Source organism: Cryptomeria japonica, chromosome 5 (genome assembly GCF_030272615.1).
Source record: "Cryptomeria japonica chromosome 5, Sugi_1.0, whole genome shotgun sequence".
Taxonomy (NCBI): domain Eukaryota; kingdom Viridiplantae; phylum Streptophyta; class Pinopsida; order Cupressales; family Cupressaceae; genus Cryptomeria; species Cryptomeria japonica.
In genome coordinates this window covers 802,002,801-802,018,991 of record NC_081409.1, presented here as the reverse complement: position 1 = coordinate 802,018,991, position 16,191 = coordinate 802,002,801, and the positions used below count along the sequence as shown (strand labels likewise).

Genomic DNA, 16,191 nt, shown 5'->3' with positions numbered 1-16,191 from the left:
ACTTTAAAGCCATCAAGTTTGAATACTTTAAGGGAAACCATTAAAGGTTTCAAGTGGGTGAGGATAAATAGGATTTTAAATAAATAATTTATTTAAAATAGTTGTGCAACTTGCATTTGTAGGAAAATGCAAGTGGGTGGAGGATAAAGGTGATTTAAATAAATGATTTATTTAAAATAGTTGTGCAACTTGCTTTTGTAGGAAAATACAAGTGGGTGGAGGATAAAGGTGATTTAAATAAATGATTTATTTATTTAAATGTGAGAGGTGGGATTTTGGGGGATTTAAATAAATATTAATTTATTTAAATGTGAGAGGTGGGATTTTTGGGGATTTAAATAAATATTAATTTATTTAAATGTTAGAGAAGATTTAATTAAACAAATATGATTTATTTATTTAATTAATGGTATGAATTTGGTTAAGTGAATTAAATCAAATAAATTGAATAATTTATTTAATTAATAGGAGAAGAGGGTTAAGATGAATTAATTAAATATTAATTTAATTAATTATTAATTGATGGTTAAATAATCAAATAAATACTAAGTATTCATTTAATTAAGTGGACAGATTTATGTGACTACATAAGAATATACATTATTATGGTAGTAGTTCATACATGTCATATTAGAGCATAAGAACGAAGGTTGTAGGCTATGCATTGAGTGGGATGCATTATTCTCTTAGGAAATACACATATTATGGTAGCTCCTTACTACACGTCATGTACCAGCAGGAGTATGTGTATCAATGCATTAGTGTTGTCATAGTAAGTAGGTTGTGATATGCATATGTGATTGGTTGGCTTGTAGGAATGTATGGTTTTAGTTCCTAGATGAGCTAGGGATTAGGGATGTGTATATCATACTTAGTATGCAGTTATGCATTATTGTTGGTAAGATGCATTAGGAGAATATAGGGCAACATATGTAGCATATTCTTGGGTGAAGATTCTATGTTAGATAGTACACTTGGGTGCACATGTGGTGTTCCTTGATAAGTGAGAACATTAGGTGCATATATGTGTATTGTTATGATGATGGTAATGTAATGAATTGGTCATTAATTGTAAGTAAATGTGATTTAGTAGTGACATCATTTCCCTAGGGAGATTAAGGAACCCCATAAACATGATTCCGTTTGAATTGGAAATATAGAGTAACAAACAATGATTAAGCATTTAACTTTAAGATGAAACTTAATACTAACTCTTAAACTCATTGCCAAATGTAACTAGATGGAAATCTAGTTAGTAAACAAAAAATAAATTATTCCACTCTTTTAGGATAGATGATGTAAGTTTTGTTGGCAAATACACACTCCAATGAGAAATTGTAGGTGATTGAAGGTATTGTCATTGATGGCAACCTTACAATCCTATGGCACTGGCAGACACCAGCACTGACATACTCTACACCAGTAGATAGTTCACCGACAGCGACCAAGATGATTACCGACACCCTAAGCCGACATGATTTTGTTTATTGCTTAATGTATTCAATTGTAATATTATTTTGTAAGCCGACATGGCATATTGTAATAAGACTCATATATAAGTATGAGATCTTGTAGGATCATATTGTAAGATGTATGGAAAAGTAAGGACATAGATATGATGAGCAAATATTGATGTAAGGTTTATGATTATTGCAAGAGCTTAAACCGGTATTGAACCTGACATAGCAGATGCTTTTTGTAGTAGTATATCAATTTGGATTTCTATAATCCACTTTTGTAAGTCAGTGAGACTTTCTTTTGTAATTGAGTAGTGAGCCTTCCTACATGTGCAGGCACCACATTTTGTAAGTAATATTTACTTATTGGCCAGTGAGAAAATATTGTGGGTCACAAATCCCATCGAGGTTTTTCCCACACCGGGTTTCCTCACCAAAAATATTTTGTTATGGTGTGCTTTCTATGTTGTGTTTATTGTTCTTATTTACTGCATTAATTCTCGTTTACCAGTACACTGTTTTGGAATGTAATTCATTTAATAAGTCAAGAAAATACATTAATCGGTTAGATATTGATTCATCCCCCCTCTCAGTATCTTTGGGAATCCTAACAAGTTTCCCTGGGGTTTATTGGTGGGCGCTACATGTGTAAAATAAACAAATGATCCTATATGTTTATATAAAATGCTCTACATTAAAACTCACCTCAAATTCACATCCCACTATTTACATTAGATTTACACAAATCCTCCTCTAAATGAACGACTAAGTTGTTTTTCAAATTTTAAAACTTAATTTTTGGATGTATGTGTAGGATGAACGTGCTTATGAAACACAAATGATTGTCTATCATATCAAATAGATACAAATGTAATGAGATGTAATTCCTCAAACATACCAAGCATTATTAAAAACACACTAACAAATATATAAAAAACTTTTAAATAAACAAATGATCCTATATATGCATATAAAACGCTCCACATCAAACACTCACCTCAAATTCACACCTAAGTTGTTTTTCAAATTTTAGAACTAGTTTTTTCGATGTATGTGTAGGAGTAGTCACACTACCTTGAAGTCATCATTGAAGAATTATTATGACAAATTACCATGCTGCTATAGTTTTATGTTGTACAACAACTGTATATAAAATAATGAATTGTCTTATTGATTGTAGATGTGATGCAGAGCCAACATGGAAACTTTGTGTGTTTAGACCAACACCCACAACAGAGAGTCACAACTACCCCTTGCATGACAAAAAACACTTGAATTATCAGACTTCTCAAGCCTCTTAGGCCATTCTTAGAGACTTCACAATGCAAGAAACATCATGCACACACAATTTGTGTGACAAGATCCATATATCTCAATATATACCTACTCCCACATAGGTTAGGTTAACACCAACAAGCATGAATTGACTATGTAACAAGGTGGGATGGACTAGGGGGTTCTATCATGACTCAAATACACCAAATTAATGACTTTTGGCAACCCTTGAGGCCTACAACCTAGAATGTTCACTGTGGGCTAGTGAAGGACGCCTAACTAAATTAGGTTGACCTAATTGGTTTTTCCACCATATCTCTCCAACCTTCCAAATGGATGATATGAGTACCCTTTTCTGAGTACCCTTTTCAAACTCTTATCCTACTTCCTGATATCTGAACCCCAAATGAAGCTTATTAGATCTATTAGGCCTAATTAGGACATGTTACAAAGCAAGTGACAACTAGGGTCTTGAACAGAGACATGTTATGGTTTCAAAAATGTTGTCCCACTCCAAGAACACCAAATCCACCATCATAATGTTTGATCCATCTAAAACTTGCATTTTATACACCAATTTGTGCTTCAACACAAGCCAGTCACATGAGGATGCCCGACTATGATCAACAAAATACTCACACCTGCCAACACCTTCCTGTAAAAGGCTTTTGGAATCTTAGAATACATCCCCTTAACTTGTTCTTCGCTCAGGGTGGAAATTTTTCCTCAAAGGGAAGTCAAGTTAGAGGCATTGGAAACCAAAACTGTAGGAAAAGAGAGAGTTTTAGACCCAGTAACAAGAATTTGCTGACCAAACACTTCAAACTTCACCAAAATGGATGGGACCAGAACCTAGACGGTCCAAGTTCAACATACTATGAATTCATGAACAAATTAGACCACCACCAATCTAATAACATGGGTAGAATTATGTACAATGCATGAAATTGCAGGAAAATATATAATTCTCATTAACTTCAATCACCAACATTCAGTCTCATTACATCTCTTCAGCCTCCAAGGCCTTATATAGGTGTCAACTAACTCCCCCAGCCAATTTTTGAAATTTTGTGACCGTTGGGAGGAGTGGTTGGATGAAAGACAATGGTGGCACAATGTTGTTAAGAATGTTGTCAAGCAACATTCTTGTCAACTTAACAATTTTGATCACTTACATTATCAACCAGATCAATTGGATTCCACATGATCAAAAACCACCTAAAAGACTCAAAACCAACAATTCTTACCTATCATTGATCCCTTGACCAAATTTGTCTATGTAGGCTTATGAATACCAAACATGTCAATGGCCTTACAATTGGGTCCTTATTACAATCCAAAATCAAAATGGTCGGTAGGACCGTGAGACAACTCTAACACCTAATTACACCAATTATACTCATGACATTCCATGAGTGTTCCTTTTCTTTGAGGATGATCCTACACCATACTTCCTAAGTGGAAAGAAACCCAAGTTCCACTTGAGAGTAGTGCATCCAAACTTGTGCCATGTTTGAGGATATCCTTGTCATCCATCCAAGTGGCATCAACATTAGGAAGTATTTTCCATTTAACAAGATACTACTTATATGTGTTTCTCCTAGTCTTTTTGACAACTTTAGAATCTATGATGCATTCTAAATCCAAAGGTTGGCTAGGGGGTAAAGTCCTTAATCAATTCAATGTATCCTCTTCTTCAGTATTAGCCTATGTAGAACCTGCATCACTTTTGAAAGGAGCTAGGTCAGAAACATTGAAAATAGGAAAGATACCAAGGGAGGGGGGAGTGAGATTTCATATGCATTGTCACCAAACTTGTGTATGATGGTGTAGGGACCAATATTTCTCATCTAAATCTTTGTGTGTTTTCCTTTAGCAATCTGTCTTTTCTCAGATAGGCCCAAACTTATCCCAAACCTTGAAGTGTACTGCGCATCTCCTCTAATCTACAAATTGTTTGTACTTATTTGTGGTATGTTGCAAGGATTGTTTGAACTATTCATGAACTTCTCTGATTAGTTCTGTGAATTCTTCACCCTGTGCATTAATCCTGACATCTTTAGACAACTCTCTGATTTCCATTACCCCTCTAGGGTGCATCCCATAGATGATTTGAAAAGGTGTTTTTCCGGTACTCCTATTGATGGAGTCATTGTAGGAATACTCAGCTTGAGGTAGTATCACATCCCATGATTGGTCATATTGTTTTGTGAGGCATCTTAGGAGGTTTCCAAGTGATCTATTGACAACTTCAATCTGACCATCCATTTGAGGATGGTAGGCTGAACCAAATGACAGGTTGGTGCCCAAATTTTTCCAAAGTGTCCTCCAGAAGTGCCCTTTAAATTTGACATCCCTATCTGATACAATGTTGAGTGGTAGGCCATGAATCCTAACCACTTCCTTGAAAAAGAGATTGGCTATGTGAGAGGCATCATTTGTCTCTTACATGGGATGAAGTGTGCCATTTTACTAAATCTATCAATAACAATAAGAACATTCTCATACCCATGTTTTGTCCTTGGGAGACCCATGAAAAAGTCCATACTAATGCTTTCCCATGGTTTGGTTGGAATAGGGAGAGGTTGATATAGGCCTACATTGGTTGACACATCTTTTTCTCTTTGACATATGACACATGACTCAACAAATTTCCTAACATCATGTTGTATTTTGGGTAAAAAATAATGTCTTCTTACCAATTCCAATATTTTGTCAAGGCCAAAGTGGCCACTAATGCTACCACAATGCTTCTCTTTGATGATATTGTCTCTCATGGAGAATTTAGGGATGCAAAGTTGTCCCCCTTTGAAAATTAGACCATTCTACAACAAAAAGTCAGAGAAATTTGTGTGATGTGCATCTTCAAATTGAGAACAAACCTTGTAAGCTTCACCAAAATCTGGATCACCATCATAAATATCTTTCAAGACATCCACTCCTATGCTTTGGAGTTGAATCTACTGCACCGATGCTATCCTTCTACTTAAAGCATCTACAACATTGTTTTCCTGGCCCTTTTTGTGCTATATGGTGAAGGTATAGGCTTGAAGTTGTTCCACCCATTTCATGTGTTTGTAACTTAGTTTGTCTTGGCCATTCAGATAGTTGAGAGCATGGTTATCTGTATAGACAATGAATTCTTATGGAAGGGTATAATGTCTCTATTTATTTAGGTCTTGGACCATGTCATAAAGTTCTAGGTCATAGGTGGAGTACTTATTCTTGGCTTCATTGAATTTCTCTAAGAAAATTGCCATAGGTCTGCCCTCTTGACTGAGAACTTCCCCTATTGTCAAGTTGTTGGCATCCATTTCAATAGTAAATAACTTTTTAAAGTTAGGGATAAAAAGAATTGGAAATTGTGCTACCCTAGACTTCAAATAATCAAATGCATCATTGGCTTCTTCTATCCAAGAAAAAAATGTCTTCTTACCTCCTTTGATTGTGTCAAGACTGGGGGCACAAATTTGACCAAAACTCTTGATGAATTTCCTATAAAATGTGGCTAACCCATGAAAACTTTTTACATCACCCGATGTCTTAGGAATTGGCCAATTGATGATGGATTCCACCTTGGAATGGTCCATCTTTAGTGAACCTTGGGAGATGACAAATCCAGGGTAGGTGAGTTCCTCCTATATGAAGATACAATTCTCCGAGTTGATCATCATTTTTTGTTCATGAAGCCTTCTCAAAACTTGATTAAGGTTCTCCAAGTGTCCCTCCTTGGACCTGCTAAAGACAAGAATGTTATCTAGATAAACAATAATGAATTTGCAAATAAAATCATAGAGAACCGCATTCATAAGTCTCATGAATGTGCTTGGGGAATTACTAAGACCAAATGGCATTACAAGCCATTAATAAAGACCTTTATTTTTTTTGAAAATCATTTTCCATTCATCTCCTAGTTTGATCCTAATTTGATGATAACCAAATTTTAGGTATAGATTTGATAAATAACATGCACCTCCTAGTTGATCCAATAGGTCCTCTATCTAGGGTATTGGGAACCTGTACCTGATTGTGATCTTGTTAATTACTTGCAAACTAGTGTAGAGTCTCCAAGTTCCCTCTTTCTATGGGGCTAAGACAATGGGCACTACACAAGGACTGAGACTCTTTTGTATGAGGCCTTTATCTAAGAGATCTTGGATTTTCTTAGCAATCTCTACATTGTGGGTAGGGGTCATCTTATAGGAGGCCTTGTTGGGTAGGGATGCTCTTGGTATCAAGTCATTGTGGTGACTTATATCTCTGATGGGAGGGAGAGAATTGGGTAAGTCTTCTGCAACTAGCCCACTATATTTGTGTAGGAGTTCTTGAACCTCCTTGGGAACCTCTTTTTGTTTGTCCCCTAATTCTAACTTATCCTTAGGCTTTAACATCATCACATAACCCATGTCACCTACCTCCTTCATGGTTTTCAACATTTCTTTGTCCCCTATCAATATGGCAGTAGGTTTTTTTTGTTGTTTTGGTTTTTGATTAGGCAAGGGCTTCATGGTATATTTGGCACTATCTTTGTGGATTGTATATGTGTTCTTTTTCCCATCATGCTGGGCTTCTAGGTCATATTGCCAAGGGTGACCTAGCAAGAAAAGACATCCATCCATATCTACAATGTCACACAAGACTATCCTTGTACTCCCCTATTGAAAAATCCACTCATGATTGTTCATTTACTAGTGTTTGTTGACTCCTTGTTAGCCATGACACTTTATATGGGTAAGGATGAGGGATCCTTGTCAAATTCATTTTTTAATCATCTCAAGAGACACTAGATTCTTTGTTGAACCAGAATTAATTAGGAGTTAACATACCTTTCCATAGCTCTTGTAGTTTGTTCTAAATATTGTCTTCCTTTGAGGTGGTTCTTGGTTGGCAGGGACCTTCAAGAGAGTCCTCATCATCATCCAGCATGCTCCCTTTGCAGGTTCCAAGTCTTTGAATGGAGAGTTGACACTTTGATCATGATCATAGAATAATTGAGTTCTTCTATCTCTTTGAGTGTTTGATGTTGTTTTCTTAGGGCATCTATGAGTCGGATGTCCAATTTGATTGCAATTGTAGCATCTCATGCGACTAGATCCTCTCCCACCAAATATTCCTCTCTTATTTGGCCATCTTCCTCTAAAGTTACCCCTTGAGTTGGAGTCACTTTGATGGTCTTCATGTCCACCTTCTCCTTGATTCTTTGAATTTTGTCCTCTTCCACTAGATCCTCCTCTGCCCCTGAAGTTCTTTCCTTTACCTCTATTGTTTTGTTCTTGATTTTTCTTCAATTTCTCTTCTGCTCTTAGTGCTAATTGGAAGAACTTATGGACTATATCAGGGCCTAGCAGGTTCAACTCATCTTGCATGTTCATACTCAATCCATTGAGCTATCTAGCAACATTTTCTTCTTCTGCCTCATGTTCCTTGGATCTAAGAATGAATTTATGGGACTCTTTAGTATAGGTGCTAACATCCATGTCTCTCTGCTTCAAATTTTGTCTCTTCTTATGTAGCTGCACCTCATAATCCTCAGGTACATATACCTCCTTGATTTTTGAGGACATGCTACACCAAGAGGAGATCGCTCCTCTTCCTTCCTTGAGTCTTTCTCCTTGTATGTAGTTCCACCAAGTGAGGTCTGCTCCTCTTACCTTGGACTTGGCTATTTTCACCTTTTTGTTCAAAGGTACCTCTTCATACTCAAATTGGTTGTTCAGGGTCTCTATCCATTTCATTATCTCATCAACATCCATCCTACCATGGAAAACGGGGATTTCATTCTTGCCATCGGCAGCCTTCCTTTCAACTGACTTGAGGGCCTCTATGAGATATTTCTAATATGCAAGAGCCTCCTCCTACCTAGGGGCTTCTTCCTCATCCTCTTCCTTCTCTCCATCAGATTCATCTCCTTCACCCTTCTTCTTCCCTTTCAACTTCTCCATCTCATCCTCTAACTTCTTGTTTTTCTCCTCCAACTCTTGGAGTCTCCTAGCTATCTTGACATTCCCCTTAGGAGGCATTGTAAGAGCCTCTTCTTCAGATCTTTTTGACATATACCACAACTATGTCAACTTCCAAAGACCGAATTCCTACTCTGATACCACTATGATGCAAAGCCAATAGGGAAACTTGGTGTGTTTAGACCAACACACACAACCTAGAGTTACAACTACCCGTTAAATGACAACAACCACTTGAATTATTAGACTTATCAAGCCTCTTAGGATAGTCTTAGAGACTTCAAAATGCAAGAAACATCATCCACACATAATTTGTGTGACAAGATCCATATTTCTCAATCTAGACCTACTCCCACACAGGCTAGGTTAACACCAACAAGCATGAATTGACTATGCAACAAGGTAATATGGACCAGGAGGCTCTATCATGGCTGAAATACACCAAATTAATGACTTTTGGCAATCCTTGAGGCCTACAACCTAGACTGTTCACTTTGGGCTAGTGAAGGAGGCCTAATTGAATTAGGTTGACCTAATTGGTTTTTCCACCTTATCTCTCCAACCTTCCAAACGAACCCCCCAAAAATGGATGATTTGAGTACCCTTTTGGGATTTCTTTGAGATTCCAAAGTTTAAGACTTTGATCCTCCTTGATATCCGAACCCCAAATTGAGTCGATTGGGTCTATTAGGCCTAATTAGGACAAGTTACAAAGCAAGTGAAAACTAGGGGCTTCAACACCATAAGGTTATGGTTTCAACAATGCTGTCCCACTCGAGGAACACCAAATCCACCATCAGAATATTTGATCCATCCCAAACTTGTATTTCATACACCAATTTGTGCTTCAACACAAGTCGGTCACATGAGGATACCCAACTAGGGTCAACAAAAACTCACACCTTACAACACCTTCCTGAAAAAGGCTTTTGGAATCTTATAATACATCCCCTTAATTCATTCTTCCCTTAGGGCCAGAATTTTTCCTTGAAGGGAAGTCAAGTTAGAGGCATTGGACACCAAAACCATAGGAAAAGAGAGGGTTTCAGACCCGCTAGCAGGAATTTTCTCACCAAACACTTCAAACTTCACCAAAATGGATGGGACCAAAACCAAGATGATCCTAGTTCACCCTACTATGCAACCATGAACAAATTAGACCACTATCAATCTGATTACACATGCAGAATTGGGCACAATGCGTGAAATTACTGGAAAATGTAGAATTCTCATTAACTTCAATCACCATCATTCAACCTCATTACATATCTTTAGCCTTCAAGGCCTTATATAGGTGTCAACTAACTCCCTCAACCTATTTTTGAAATTTTGTGACCATTTGGAGGAGTGGTTGGCCGAAAGACAATGGTGTTACTATGTTGTCAAGAATGTTGTCAAACAACATTCTTGTCAACTTGACAATTTTGATCAGTTACATTATCTGATCAATTGGATTCTACATGCTCCAAAATCACCTAAAAAACTCCAAAACAACAACCTACCTATCATTGACCCCTTGACCATATTTGGCTATGTAGGCTTATGAATACCAAACATGCCAATGGCCTTACAATTGGATCCTTATTACGATCCAAAATCAAAATGGTCCATAGGCCCTTGACACAACTCTAACACCTAATTACATCATTTATACTCATGGCATCCCATGAGTGTTGATATTCTTTGAGGGTGCTCCTACACCAAGATGCCTGCTACTTATCTTTTTTGTATATACCTAGAGCTACTAGCTAATTGCAATTGTATGTGTAGAAGGCAAAAACCACAAGCACATAATATATTAATTTATCCACATTACAAACCATCATGAATGCCTTAGTTTCGAAATGAAAAATCAATAACTACTGTCAAGCCAGTGATTTTCTAGCAATGAATTCATGAACAAAACAATCAATATTCTTATCAGAAGATCCAACTTTCACCATTGCTTTCTTTTCTAATGTTTTCCATTGCAAAGCATTCTTCCTAAATTCTAGACCACCTTCACTTTCCATAATTGTCTTTATAGATTTCTCCACTTCGTCCCTCCCAACTGGCCCATGTTTTGCTTTATTCAATCTTATCCCAGTCTTCCACACCTCTTCAATATACTTAGAATTAGTTGTTTGATCACTCCAGTGAGAAATAGTTATGACAGGTAACCCCGAGCTGAGGCTCTCTAACGTAGAATTCCATCCACAATGTGTAAGAAACATTCCCATAGAAGGATGATTAAGCACTGCCATCTGAGGACACCATGACACATCTAGCCCTTGGTCCATAGTTTCCTCAAGAAAACCCTCTAGAAAATCATTTATGTTGTTATTTTCTTCTTTGCTTTGATCGGGATGAATCACCCACAAAAAAGAATGTCGACTAGCTTTCAACCCAAGGGCTATTTCTATGATCTGCTCTTTGGAAAGGACAGCTAAACTACCAAAGGAAATATATACAACAGTGGAGGCTTCCTTTGTATTGAGCCAATCTATACAGTATGCTGCTTTCCAAAGATGTGTGCCTAAGTATTGGTCATGTGGATTGTTTCCATCTAGGAAAGCCGAGGGAACAAGAGGGCTTACTGTTCTTATTTGAATGAGGGAATCCATGGATTGTATCTCTGTGCTTTCTAGTTCATTGAAGGAGTTTCCTAGTATCCATGTGGCCTGAGAAATGGTATTGAATTGGTTCAGCACCACTCACAACATTGATTCAGATGTATTTGACTATTGTAAAAAGGATGGAATGTCTGATTGGCATAGCTGTGGAAGCCCTGGTATTGCTATACAGTCTCTTGCTTCATCTTTTGCTTTCACTAGACACCAATATTATAAAGTGGAAATCAATATTAAAAATTGAAATAGTAGAAGAACCAATTTTACAAGATCATTATTATTATCTATATCTAATTACATCATTCTATTTATTATTATGTGTATCTAATTGGACTAAGAAAAATAGCAACACTATCACAAAATGGTGAATGAAAATTTTATCAATTAGATTGGGATTCTCTTTTCCTTCAGCAGATTAATCATTTATTCCATCTTGTTTAGAATGATATAGGCTGATCCCCGTACTTTCTTCTTGCTTTTTTTGGATTATGTGTTCTTGGAGGTGGTGGAATTGTGGTAGACTTTTTTTTTTTTTTTATGGCTATCTGAAAATATTTTGTATTGTCTTTAGAATTCTTGATTTGTTTATTTTAATCTAATTTGCCAGAAAAAAAGTCATTTAAGAGAATAACAAACTATATACAATAACAATTTTTCAAATATTTTTATTTTGAAGTAGATAACATTCAAAAATGAAAGTTTCTTTGTAATATATCACTCATCTTTTCTGAGATAAACATTTCAATGTTGAGTTATAAAAGATTGACTTTTTAATATTTTCGTACAAATAAATACATTTATGAATAATTGATATAATTTGATAGGAATCATTCTATAATATATATTTTTCAGATTATTATCATTGTTGTAATGAATGCATAAATACAATCATTTTTCTAATGATAAAAAAATATAAAACATAGCAACAGATTTGAAAACAAAAAATTGACCTTGATATGGCAAATGATAAAAAAAAGAATAAGAATTCTTTGATGGAGAACATAAAGATTAAGAAAATCACAAGATAGTCTTTCTCTTTATTTTTTGTTATAATAATTGAAAGATTAATTAATCACATTAATTTATATTTTAGAAATTTGAAATATAAAAGTTTCTATAAATGTTAGTTCTATATACTTAAATTATGACATAGTAAATGAAAGCTTATGAGCTACACACATGAATTTAAATTTATATAATTGTAAAGCAGTAGTTGAACACTTGATAAAATGAATCAATTTTCTATAAAAGATTTATATTAATTTATTAAAAACTTTCAATGCTTATTCTAAAATGAAAGAAGTGGGTTTAAAACAATTTTTAAAATCCACAATCCTTCACAAATATTATAGATATTAATTCTATATGTTTAAATAAATATGAGACACTAAAGAATAGCTTATGAACATAGAAAACATATATCATAAAAACAAAAAATAAAAATCTAATTTTATAAATATTTATATAAATTACAATTTATATTCTAACAATTAAACAGAAAATCTACTTCATAAGTTGCAAAGAGTATCCCAAAAACCAAAATGATTGTATGAGCTACAAAGAGTATTCTAACAAAACATAAATAAACAGTTAATATAAAAAAAAATACTTAAGATAGTCTGTAAATATTTGGATTAAGGGAAGCTTACCCATTCCTGCGTAAAAATGATAATAGATAGAATAAACTGCACATGACTGCGTCCAGAAATATGCTATAGGAATATTAAACTTGTTTGCAATATCAGGAACCCAATCTACAAAAGAGTCAAAAACAATACAAGAGACTTTATTGTCTTCAGAGTTGAGCCTTTCTATCACTTGTTCAAATGTAAGACCTCCAATCAAGAAACATGTCTATGTCTTTTGACTCTTCCTTATCAGAAGAAAGCCCATCTAAAATTGTTTCAATTCTTATATCCTTCAAATTAGTGGTCACATGAGAAACAACCCCATCCTCCCCATCCTGAGCTTGTATCATTCGCTCTTTAATTCTTGCTATAGTGATGAAGGTCACATGGAGGTTTCTGGAGACAAGCCTCTTGGCAAACTCCATTAAAGGATTAATATGACCCTGGATTGGCATAGGGAATACCACTATATGAGGTTGCTTAATTCCCTCTTGCTAATGCAATGACCCCATATTTAATGCAACTAAGACTTCACTACTTCATAATGACACAGCTGCATTGCATTTATAATTAAATTGCAAGGAAACTATTTTTATTTTTAATTGAAATAGATAGATAACAGATACTATTTTGTTTTGAGATAAAATGACAAGTAATATGAGGGAAGTGCTTATGTAAATAATAGAAAATATTACAACAGTGCATTGTATTTCTTCTTGCTACAAAGTGGATCTCTGTGTGTTGATGTTTACATAAAATGAAAAGTAATTTCACAAATGTAAGTTTCTCAAGAGGAGGGAATATAACATCAACAAGCATTCTCATATATATCGATTCCCACAAGCGATGAATCGACCATTTACATAACCATGGCCTATACTTTCCAAACATGTACTTATAATTGACTTCTCCATAGGCATAGACAAATAAGTAGAATGAAAAGGAAAAATTGAATGCATAGCTGGGATATATCTAATAGGTTACATTCTAAATTTAGTGACTTTTAAGTGTAGGGTGTGATATTTTTTTCCTTCTTAAAGTGTTTTGAATCATTTGTATTTAAATTTTAAATATTATCTTCAAAATTTTAATGTTAAACTCACATTCATTGTTTTTTATTAGGATAAACATTTTGAGGGGACTGGAAACCCCGTACAACAAGTTTTGAAGGGACTTGAAACCTTTAGATTTTTTACGGATCTGGAACCAACAAATAGATGTTACAAAGATATGACTTAAAATTAAACAATAGCAAAACCACAAACAAAACTAGCCTTGTGACATCGAACCAATGCCAACCAGTCAACAAAGTAACCAGATACAACTCAAGCTGGCAAAAAATACATATCTAAATCAACTTATAGATCTAAAAGTAGAGATCAAGGGTTTATCTAGCACCCTCAGCCAACAATAAGGGTTTTCGTAGGCTGCCTTAACTTGTAACAAAGTTTCTAGGCTACCAACAACAAAAGCGGATCCTAACCAAAAACAAAAACTGGCCAAACTAGGCTCTTGAAAACTACCAACATCCAGCCTATCCTTGAAAAGAGCAGAGAAAAGAGGGTTTTTCCAAGATCCCTCAACCATGAAAGTGGTTTTTTGTAGGCTCCAACAACCTAACAAGGTTTTATTAAGGCACCCAAAACCTTTAGCATATACAACCACCACGAACTAGAAGTTCCAGGCAAAGCAAGTAGTATCCATTTCCACCTCCGTAGGAGAATGGTCTCCTCCAACCACAACCTATACGTGAAATACGAGATAAACCAATTAAGCATAAACAATAATCAGAGGATGAATACCATCCACATGACACCAAGATTTGTACATGAAAAACCCAGTAAAGGGAAAAACCATGGTGGGAAGCCTACCCACAATTAGATAATACTTCTATAGTAAGTATGTGAATTAAAATTGAGGGGTTGCACTTGTAGGAAGACCAACAACCTAGAGTGCATTTCTCATTACAAAAGGAGTCTCAGTGACTACATAGAAATCCAGACTACAATCCAGAGAAAAGAATGAACTGCAAAGATAGCATCTCCTATGCCTGAGTACACTTCTGGTTAAGCTCAATACCAAAGGACTAAATCCTCTTACATAAACTGAACTTGATCACCAATGATCGACCAAATCTTCTCCCTAAATGATTATTACATTATTCGCTCATTACATCCTCACATATATGATCTACAATGCAATCTGACATCATATATATACAAACCCTCGACCATTAACAATAAGGTCAGCCACCAGACAATAAACCAATTACATAACTATAAAACATGTCGGCCTAAGACCAAACAAATAATATCCAACCCATAAGACATCCCAGAAACACATCGAGATGTCCAATCCACACGTTACATTAAGCCGATCCATAACCTAGATAAACTGGGACCCAATATAGGTCCACACACGCTAAATAAATGATCCCAATCAGCCAAGTCTTGAAAATGATCACCATCAGCATCTTGAATCTTCACTAGAAGGCGCACCAACACCACTTATGCATATCTTCAAAGATTCTCAATAAAACTCTCCCAATGAAACCCTTGTCGGAAAAACAAACCAAGCTTACTAGCAAAACAAGATAGCATCCGATTACTAGATCAAAATCACTTGACTGAACATGAATCTAAGTAGTATGAATAAGCCAATTCCATAACCCAAACATACCGGAGCATACCGGATCATAATCAAACTAGAAACCAAAATGGCCTACCGAGACGAGAAGGATACCGATAAAGCAGCCAAAACAGCTAGTGTTGACATCAATGACAAAACATCAATGCAAAACATAATAAATTCCTCCAAATGACCAAAAATCTCCCCCTTTGGCATTGATGACAACAATAGATGTGAAAAACATCTAAGTACCAAGAAATGCCAAGAAAATCTCCCCCAATGAAAGGCAACCAACAATTTCTCACACAAAGATATAGAAATGAAGTTCTGAATCAAAGACAAAACTCCCCTTGTGAATGATATCTCTGTAAAGATTTGTTTTTTACATATATCTCTCCCCCTTTGACATCAATGCTAGAAATTTGAAAAAAAATATCAAAGAAAAAAACAAAAAGCACTGAATCCTAAGGCTAACTACTCCCCTGAGCAGTAGTATGCTCATATCAATCTAGAATGAATAACATCTTTGATAATGCATACCGGACTAATGCCAAAATGCTTCAATCAGTTTTCTACTAGAGGGGCAGAAACCCCTAACCTATCTCTGAGGTACATAAATGATTCTTTAGGAAAA

At 35.5% G+C, this 16,191-nt stretch overlaps 1 protein-coding gene across 1 annotated transcript; it reads right to left on the bottom strand.

Moving 5' to 3' along the window:
- Nucleotides 1-10,557: 10,557 nt before the first annotated feature.
- On the bottom strand, nucleotides 10,558-11,295 carry LOC131075557 (UDP-glycosyltransferase 74E1-like). The gene has a single exon (XM_058012401.2). It carries the CDS (start codon nucleotides 11,293-11,295, stop codon nucleotides 10,558-10,560), a length of 738 nt encoding a protein of 245 aa, XP_057868384.2.
- Between the last annotated feature and the right edge of the window lie 4,896 nt (nucleotides 11,296-16,191).

Coding starts and splice junctions, on each gene's coding strand:
- LOC131075557 (XM_058012401.2), bottom strand. CDS start 11,295: ATGGATTCCCTCATTCAAATAAGAACAGTAAGCCCTCTTGTTCCCTCG.